This window comes from Poecilia latipinna, unplaced genomic scaffold, assembly GCF_001443285.1.
Source record: "Poecilia latipinna isolate Pla-1442-1.1 unplaced genomic scaffold, P_latipinna-1.0 Scaffold1326, whole genome shotgun sequence".
Classification (NCBI taxonomy): domain Eukaryota; kingdom Metazoa; phylum Chordata; class Actinopteri; order Cyprinodontiformes; family Poeciliidae; genus Poecilia; species Poecilia latipinna.
In genome coordinates, this window is record NW_015113942.1 from 35,373 (window position 1) to 45,694 (window position 10,322).

At 43.7% G+C, this 10,322-nt stretch overlaps 1 protein-coding gene across 1 annotated transcript in view; it reads right to left on the reverse strand.

Annotated features, from left to right (window-relative positions):
• The window catches only part of LOC106961708 (ephrin type-A receptor 3-like), a 116,116-nt gene that overhangs the window by 11,865 nt on the left and 93,929 nt on the right, over nt 1–10,322 (reverse strand). The window contains exons 14-15 of the mRNA XM_015055620.1: nt 3,295–3,356; nt 768–977 (exon numbers count right to left, since the gene is read on the reverse strand). Of these exons, the coding sequence (XP_014911106.1) occupies nt 768–977; nt 3,295–3,356 (272 nt within the window). The remainder of the gene's footprint in view (nt 1–767; nt 978–3,294; nt 3,357–10,322) is intronic.

Sequence of the window (10,322 nt, forward strand, 5' to 3'; positions counted from 1 at the left end):
TTTATTTCCCCCCCCCCCCCCCCCCCCCCTTTTTCCCCCCCCCCCCACACAACCCTTTTTTTTTTTTTTTTTTTTTCTCTTAACTGCTCTCATTGGATCACCATTCTTCCCCTCCCGCATCCTCTCTCTCTCCCCTTTTTCCTCCCCGGGTCTCTGGCTCCTCCGTCTGTCTCTTCCCCATCTCCGCCTTTGCTCCCCTCCTCCATCAGTGCCTGCAGCTCACTATCTAGGTCTATTGACATCAGTGGGAGTTTGTGTGTGATTGCTATAGAGCTGTCAGCGGCTGATCCACTCCTCCTAGGGCAATGCTAATGCCACATTAAGAATAACTTCCCTAACTTTTCTTATGAATATGAATAATGCCGTCTCCTTGTGGACATTTTTGATGAGTTACTCCACAGTGGTTTAAGCTCATTGATGTTTGAGTTTCTATAGTTTTACTAAAGGGGCTGGGAGAGGATGCCGCAGTCACCAAAGACTGATTTGACTGCATAAATACAAAAGTGTTAGGGTTTTTTTTTTTTTTTTGCCTCTGTCTTCTCTGTGTATATTAATTAGTTTTGTGAACAGTATATCTTCAATATCAATGTTATTATTTAAGTTAATACTATGTAGAACCGCTACTAGTCACAAGGTTTTGTTGGACATCTGTTAGCAACAACTATATTGTGAAAGTGCCTCAACGAAAGCCAATCGTGTTCTTTGTCTGATTGGCTGTAATTCAGCCAGCGTGTTTCAGTCGGCGGCAAACGGCGAGCAGCTCTTACCCTCGTAGTGTAGGCGGCCTCGGGGTCGTCCTCCAGAACTCGGCTCAGGCCGAAGTCGGACACCTTGCACACCAGGTTGCTGTTGACCAGGATGTTTCGAGCCGCCAGGTCTCTGTGAACGTAGCTCATGTCTGACAGGTACTTCATACCCGAAGCGATGCCGCGCAGCATACCAACCAGCTGGATCACCGTGAACTGGCCGTCGTGTTTCTGAAGCAAAGCAGAAACAAACATGAAACGACGTGCGGAAGTCGAGTGTTTCTGCTGACACCGACCGGTAACGTGGCGGCGCACCGACAACGGCTCCAGCTGTAACTGGAGGGTTTATGCCAGGATTTGAGTTGCACTGGCAGCATCCCAGAATCCCCAGAGGTTCCAGAGCATGGCGTCGTATCGCGTTAGCTCCTGCTAACCCTGCGCTCTGACCTCAAACTGAGGGGCTAGTGGGGGGTGGGAAAAAAAAAAAGATGAATTTCTGCTTCCAAGGATCAAAGGGGGGGGGAGATCATGAGAACAAAAAAGTCCCACTTACAGAGGATTGAACCTGACAAAACTTTCCTCTTTAGCACTAAGCTTGTGTCGGCCCAGCTCTGCTTGGATTTCAGGTTTTGAGCTGTGGTTGGCTAAGACTTTGCAGCCTGTTGATCGATGATGGTCCAGCTCACCTTCCTCTGCCAATTATTCCTGCCCTGGGCCAACGATCTCTGTTAAAGAGCCATTCATGTTATCAGTCATCCCCTCTCCTTCATATCATTTCTCCTTCTTCTGTCCCTTTGTAATCTCCATCCATCTCCTTCTCGTCCCGCTTCTCTGTCGCAGACAGGGGGAAGAACTCGGCTGCACTTTGATTCAGCCTCCGTCTATCTGTCTCCGTTCATCTTTCTGTGTCCATGCACCCCTCCCCTCCCCGCCTGTCTTCTGTCTTTTTCTTTCTCCCGTCCCTCGGCAGCTGCGGAGTAAGTTAATTAGCCGGTGGTTTTGTGAGATGCTGATTGATTGGACTGTCTAACAAACCTACAGACTTCCTCTATCAATCTGCCCACTGCACTGTACTGCCAGAAAGGAGGAGGCATGGCAGGAAAGGAAGGAGAAAGATAGGTTAGATGGCAAGAAGCATCTTTTTTTAATTCAAATTAATAAAATGCATATCTAAAAATAAAATCACTTCATGTGATGATAGATTGTGTTGGACCAAGAAGAGGGAAGCTGGTTTTGTTACTTCAGAGGGATTTCTGCTTAATAAATGTTCATAATTAAAGACAACTGTAAAGATACCACAGCTGAGCTGTTAAAACCATAAAAAGCCAGGCTCTGCAGGCACTTTATGACCTTCCTTTCAACACGTAGCATTGTACAACTCCCCCCGACCCCCCAAAAAAAACAAAAAAACATGTATGTGGCATCTTTTTATTGCGTGTGAGTGAGCAGGGACGGTTGGGAACAATATTCTTGAGTCGTTTTGCATCTTGTCACTTCACTGTGCTTCAGTGCTGCAGATGGGATCTGCGCCTACTTAGAAACGGGCCCATCATCACAGCCTTAATGGCTCAGCAGCAGTGCAGTGATTTTACTGGCTGACAAACAAGGCTGAATATGAATCAGGGGAATGTCGAACATGAGGCGCACCAGGAACCGTGTGCCATCTATCTGGGCCGATGCAAAGACGCGTTTCAAGGTTCCCCAGTTAAATCAGTGCAGCATCTTTGATGATCATAGCTGAAAACATATTTTGAATTTTCAAACACTGCAGAGAGCTGGACATATTTATTGGCACCCCTAATAACAATGCATAAAAAGCCTGAAAGTAAATTGATTTTTTCTTTTTTTTTTAATTACAGCTGCATCTTCTCATACTCATAAGAGTCCAACCTTTAATTTGAGTACATTTATTCAGTGAGTGGGAAGAAATAAAAGTTATTAAATCACCTGGAGCATAATAATTGGCATCACTGCATTAAAAGTTAGCAATTCTTGTTTTTTATTTATCCTTTGCTTTTTAAGTTAAGAGTTTGACATTTTATGGTTTCTGGAGACTTCTTTTAGCATAATTAGGTCTGCTGTCAGGTTAAACTTACTTGGAAAGCCTGATCTAAGCATGTGGTAGCTGTTTTAACATCCCTCCATTGTAAAGCATTTTTTTTTTTTTTTTGCAAATCTCTTACACGATTTGTAAGCGTCAACAATCTTCTTTCTGAAGGCTAGGATCTCAACGTGGTGTCTACTCTTACACATTCAGGAGCACACACAATTAAATATCTGAGGTTTAAACAGAGGAGACCTTGTTCAAAATATAGAGTAACACTGTTTCAGTCATATGCCCCCACATGTGAAACAATTGCATGTACATTTTAAGTGGGAACAAAAGTGGTGGTGCCTGATTTATTTTTATTTTATTTTTTTTTTCCATTTTAACACTTCAAGTCACATTCAATAATAGCCTGAAAAACTATCTCGGGGTAAAGAGTCGTGATGCTGCCATAAGAGAAAACGAAAGTGCGGCGCTCTGTCCTGCCGAGACAAGACTCACCTTCAGGAAAGTGTCCAGAGACCCATTTTCCATGAACTCTGTTATGATCATCACGGGCTTACCTAAAAGAGGCACAATATAGGGCGGTCGTTAATAAGCCACAGTTACAAGGGAGAAACGCACAAACTATAAAAAGACGGAAAAGAATCAGAGTCCACAGCTGTGACCATCCTCTCCCTTTTCGTCTCCGTGCCTCTCTCAGGGGGATAACGTGGTGTGTCGTCATCAGTCACACTGACAGCTTCTAATCAGCCCTCTCCATAAACGCCAGGAGATAATTAGAATAGACCAATCCACCACAATATATATGTGCATGTGTGTGTGTGTGCGTGTGTGTGTGTGGGAGCCTCCTGAGATCTCATGAATACTAATCAGCCTCGAGGGAAGAGGGGGGTGGGGGGGATTGGTGGGACTTGCGGTTTGATCGCTGTGCACCTGCACCAGTGTGTGTTTGTGTGCAACTTTGCGGGTGATGAAGGGGAGCCTGAGTGACAGACCCCGCACCCTATGATCCTCTGCTTGGCATCTGGTGAGGCTTACAAATGATTAACAAAGTACCTGCAATCACACGTATGCACACACACACACGCACACACACACACACCAAAAACAGCAGTTGTCCCTGGTTTACAGCTACCTCCACCCAGACCCCCACCCTCCCCGCAGTCAGGCATTGCCAATCACCAAACAAACACTCGGCGTGCAGCTACAAATGACGGAGCACGGCTTGTAAACACACAGGCTATGTCACCGATAATGAATAGTTCGCATTTCCCAAATCAGACCTCTATGATGCGAGGGGAAAAAATAAAAAATCCTGGGGGAGACAACCTAACATAAGGAGGAAGAAAGAAACGGGATGTCTAGACAGGGAGTGCTGCTGTAAATGGGTCTAAACTAAGACAAAGGATGAGCAGAGCTAAAAATAATTTGACAATAAATGGACCTAAAAAGATTTTTTTTTTGCGATGGAACCTCCAAATGGCATTTTTTAACGTTTGTGGCCAACCTTTGAACTCTGGTTTCTGTACAGCTCTAACATGCTGATACCTTTTTCAGTTAATTTCTTTAGATACTCTGTGAAACAGCAACATTATTTTTTTTTTCCAGCATTCTTGCTGTGAGAGGTCTCTATAATTATTTAGATTAGAAGTAGAGGGAGCACCACACTACGTGTCTGGGAGAGCAGGTTTTGAAAAGTGGGCTGGCACTCAGTTAAAAGATGAGATTGTTACAGTCAAGGTTCCTCCAGGGTTCTTGAGGTTTTAGGATCTTCTGGATATTTACACAATATGAGCCTTTAACTGGTGATATAGTAAAATGATCTTTTTATATTTTCCCCAACATGAAAGAAATCTCTCTGTAGCAAAGAAAACACATTTTAAAATACTTCTGTGGTTTATAAAACACTGAATGGCTGAGCACCGAAACACACTACAGACCTGCCATCGTCGCGTTAACCTTCCACACCTCTCAGCTCCTCCAGGTATAATCCACCCAGCATTCCCAGGATCAGAACCAAATATGGACAAGCAGCATCCAGTTTCCTGGAGAAACTTCCAGAAAACTGCAAAACAGCTGAAACACCAAGTTCCTTTACATTGAGGCTAAAAGTCTACGTGTTTAGGAGTGCATCTGAAACATTGATTAATACAGTTGATGTGTATTTGATGATGTTTATTCCTGATGACTGTGATTTTTGTTGCTCGTTTCACAGCTGGTTATCGCGTCATGCTTGTTTTATATGTAATTTAAAGCACTTTGAACTTCCTTGTTGCTGAAATGTGCCATACAAATAAACATAACTAGACTTGACTCTCCAAACAGGAACGCTCTGATTTTCAGTGTGAAGTTCTGGGATATTTAACCACTGTGGTGACTTGGGACTGAAATAAATCTGCTTCATTTCAAAATCTACACCTCTTGGACTTGTAAGTAGTTTTAAATCAAGATTGGGGTGATCTAATTTAATGAAAAATAAATAAATACATAAAAATACTTGTGGAAGACAAGTGTGGAAAATCAAACATTTTCCATACTTTTTTTTTTTTCATTGTAATCCTGACATGGAGATTACATGTCAGTTCTTTTCTGCACTGCTAAGTATGAACATCAGCCACTTTGAGTGAATTCAGACCGTTTTCCCAACTTGGATATTACAAAATTCAATTGGGCTTCTTATGTCCACACAGTAAATGATAAATTGACTGAATTTGTATGGTGGTTTTTCTTCTCAAAAAGACCATTTAATTAAAGTGACTAATTAATCAAAGGTGCGTTAAAAACAGTCACACTTCTAAAATTCGCAAGACACAGGATGGAATCTGACTACGAATCACACGTGCATTTACGCTGTATGTCTTTGCTTTAATCAAAAGTGAAAGAAAGTTATGACGACTACATAAGTGAAAATGTAATAAAACGCTAAAACACACACAAAAAAGAGAAATTAAATATGTGGAAAGAAGGTGGCAGTCAAAACATATGAAGGAACAGATGAAAAAAAAAATAGAGAACAATGACAAAAAACAAGAAGTGTCAAGAAGGGAGAGAGGAGAGCAGACGGACTTGAGGGAGGAGGCCGGTCACACGCCTGTCACAGACGGGCAGCAACAACACCACCAAGGCCTACAGTAAGATTGTAGGTAAAGACAGCAATACATCACTTTAAATGAATTCACTATCTTACTGCAGAAAACAGACACACACACACGCCCCACACACACACACACAAACAGAGTCGCCTGGTCTCTAGTGGTGGTGTCTTCTTTGACAGTAACATTAGTCTCAGGGATAAAAGTGAAAGAGAATTGGATTTTCTTCTGCTGGGGGTGAGGACTGCTGGTCACATTTATCTCCACACAGAGCCTCTCTCTCTGTGTGTGCGTGTGTGTGTGTGTGTGTGTGTCTGTGTGTATACAGGAAAGAGAGAGAGCTGGTTTCAGGCCATGGCATGAGGGGACGGATGGTGCTATAATGACAGGCTGATTTGAGCTCTGTTTAGAGAGGGAGAACATTTGTGTGCTCGGTATGCAAATGCAGCTGTAGATGGGTCTAATGCTGGCTGAGAGGGCAGCCGACTCCTCGCTGCTTTTCCTGTCGGTGTGTGCAGGTTCGTGTCGGTGCTCGTTGGCGTTCGGTAAATGTGGATACATGTGTTTTGTATTGCATGCACATGTTAACGCCGTACAAAGTTAACACCCATGAAATGGGAAAAGGGACGATAAAACATACCTTAAAAACCAATTATGTGTGTGAGTGTGTGTTGGGGACCACACATGCAGGTGACGTTGGATATTGCCTTTGGGTTCGAGGCGTTGGATACGGTCAAGAGAGACGGACAATGAAACGCATTCATCCTGCTGTCTGGGCTTAGACAGCTACATGATTTGGGTGTGTTCTGACACACATGCTGTCTGTAGCGATAACAGCCTTAAAAGATAGAAGGAGCAGCAGATATCTGAGGGCTTACATTAGCTTGTTTTGTCTTTTCTGTGTGGTGACTGCAATGCTCTACAAAAAACTGAGATTTGGAAAGGGCCACACATTTCTGTTTAGTGGATTTCTAGTTGGGCTGCACAGTGGAGCTGTTGCCTTGCAGCAAGAAGGTTCTGGGTTCGATTCCCGGCCCAGGGTCTTTCTGCATGGAGTTTGCATGTTCTCCCTGTGCATGGTGGGTTCTCTCCAGGTACTCCAGATTCCTCTCACTGTTCAAAAACATGTCTGTCAAGTAAATTGGTTTCTCTAAATTCTCCCTAGGTGTGTGTGTGCATGGTTGTTTGTCTCTGTGTTGCCCTGCGACAGACTGGCTACCTGTCCAGGGCGTACCCCACCTCTCACCTGGAACGTTAGCTGGAGATAGGCACCAGCACCTCCTGACCCCTCTAGGGACAAGGGTGTACAGAAAATGGATGGATTTCTAGTTTTGATGTTTTACCTTTTAGCTTGATATGCAGTGGACAAGAAAGAAGCTTTCAGTGTGTCACAGTCCTTTATCATGAGGGTCGAGAAAAAGGCCGCCATCCTTTGATAATGGTCTAATCATGTAGGAGTGGCACCTATGTGTGAATGCGTATATCAGCCTGCAGACTAAGCACGCAGTCCAGTAAATTACATTATGAGAGGAGGTTTTGCTTCGCGTTGGTGTGAGTGTAAATGAAAGCGATAGAGTCTGTATACATCCAGACAATTACATTACGAGTAGATATCTGTGCGCGCGCCACTAGGCCACATTACTGCTTTATTGAATGAGGCGGCCCAAGGTACAAATGAGAAAATGAAATAACTTCTGCATTGATTAATGTTAAGGGCCTGGACTAAATGATACAAAGCTTTTAACACAGGGCAGATCTCTGTTCTGGGAAGTGCCATGTAAGGCTGTGGAGAACACGGACCGACAGAAACTCAATAACCTTATCTCCTCTCCTCTCTTCACCTCTCCTCCTACTTCTCTCCTCCTCTCATTTCCTCACGTTTGTCTCCTCAGCATCTCCTCTCTTTCCGTGCCACCGTCATTTAAGCTCAAGCCTCATCTTCTCTCAACTCCTCGCTCTCGTACCTTATCTCATCCATCCATGCCCCCCCGCCCCTCCACGTTCTTCCCGCCGTCCTGCACCCGTCGTCACCTTTTCCTCCGTCCCGTTTCCTGCCTGTGCTTCGCAATCTTCCAATCTCCACGTGTATTCAAAGCATGAATACTTTAAAACACTCTGACAGGAAACACTGAGACGCTTATTGTTCGGCGGACAAAGACGCGCGGTTAAATCCAATCACTAGTTTCTTCAAACAGAAGACGCCTGGAAAACACGACTTTGCCAGTTTTAATAGCACCTTTGTAGACCGGCCCTTTAATGACTGTGTGCATACGTGTGTGTGTGTGTGTGTGTGTCTGTGTCAGATGAGATTGAGTCCTGTAATTGAGGGTTTTCCAAATGAGCCGATTGTTGCAGTGATTGTACGACACATAAAGGACGGATGGATGAAATGAGGGACTGGGGAGATAAAGGGAAGATAAGAAGGGTGAGGGGAGTGGGGGTAGGGGAGGGGCAGGGATGAGCGGATGAGGGCAGATTGCTGCACTTTCGTTATGTGTAAAAAGCCCGATAAAGAAAAGAGGGACTTTTTCTGCATGCAGTGGTCTAATTAGCATAAGAATGGCAACAATCAGGTGACAGACAGCGGAGTAGGTTATTAGAGCTGCACATGGCAGCGGCTGGGGGGCTTATGAGGTTTTAAGCAGAAAACATTCACCCACCCACATGCACGCAGACAAGCAGAGCAGCTGGAAGTGGAAAATTCAGTTAAAAAAGAGACTCATGCATATACACAATCCCAGCACAATTACCAAAACTATTGCTCCAATAACTACTACAACTTGGTTATTTCAAACCTTTTACCACAAGCAAAAAAGACTGAAAGGGCTGCATGTAATTTTAAAGCTGCTATTAATACAATAAAATCTAAATGGAAAAGAAAAAAAAAGATTAATTCTGCACTACCATTAACAAAACTTCTTATTTCGTATGCTGATTGGGTAAGTGGCCATACATCCAGCTCAGGAGGCTTTATGAGAACAATACTTTTGGAAAAAACTAGGCTTTTATATTTTCATAAACATAATAAAGGCTACACAGGATGCAAACTGTATTTAATCAAAGTGGAACATTTCTGCCCAGGTTGGATTAGTCCACATATGGCCTCAATTATAACCCTGGCATTTTTAGATTTAAGGTAAACACTTACATTTACCAAGATGTTTCTTCTGACTGGAAGCTTTTATTTACAAAAGGGAGTCATTGTAGTGAGCTGGTGAGTAAGAAAGCTTCAAAAACTCAAACACTTTTAGCTCACCAAAGATTAAGTTGTCAAAATTAAAGCGGCAACATGTACAAAGCTAGTCAGCAATTGCAAGAAAGATCTGACTGTTCTCATGCTCTCATGTTTTTCGCTTAACTTCAATCTCAGCTAGTGAGATCAAAAGTCTACTAACTCCTCCTTCTTGATATCATACCAGGGCTACTTCAGCGTTTTTTTTTTTTTGTTTTTTTTCCCCAGCTTTTGCTGAACTAGCTTCAACGTAGCTCCTACTCCCACCACAGCAGAAAAGCAATTACTCCCAGCCCAACTTAAACCAATACTACTACGGCGGCTACTTCTACTCACACCTACACAAACCAATCCAGCACACCTGAGTCCAGAGCAATCAGGTCGGCCTGTCTGATTAGAGTGAGGGCAGTGTGAGAGGACCAGCTGGGGCCAGGGGGAAAAGGGGCCTGAAGGAATTATTGACCCATCTCAACTCTCACCCCCTTTTTGCTCGCACGTGCACACCCTGAGCCGTGACCTGTGAAATTACTGCTCTGCTAGTGAGATTTGTTTCTGCAGGGCTTTATCAGCTCGTCAATGTGCCGTGAAGGCAGGTGAGAAGGGACACAAAGAGACACGTGTGGAGAGGAGACAAGCACTCGTTGTGTATGGAGAAACAACGGCGACGCACAAACAAAAAAAATAATCGCACTCACAGAACACTACAGAGAACTTTATTATGCTGAAATAAATTGCTTGTCAAGTCATTTTTCAGTTATTTAGCTGTTTCTGCCGTCAACCATGTCATTGCTGTCAAAAAAAAAAAATCTTCAAGCACTTCGCAGTAATTATTGGATTTATTTTGGTGATTCAAATTAGACTTGTGAGTTATTCAAGCGACTTTGCCATAATTACATGTCTACGTGTTGCGCGCCTCTCTAATATCTCCAAGAAGAGGAAGAAAGGGAGTGAAACAATAGGAAGGAATTAATAAGAAGCTCAGTATGGTGTCATTCATAATACACACACTGCTGAATATTCATGAGGCTAAAAACACAGCCAATTAACTTTCCCCGAGTATAAATATTCATGGTCGATGCAGGCGTATATCCGTTTGCTCTTTTGTTATTTGGCCCGGGCGCCGTAGAGCACTTCTGCGTGAAGGACTGAAGATCTGAGCGTGTGTGGCAGCGGCGTTGGGTGACAGAGGAGGGGGGGGGGAG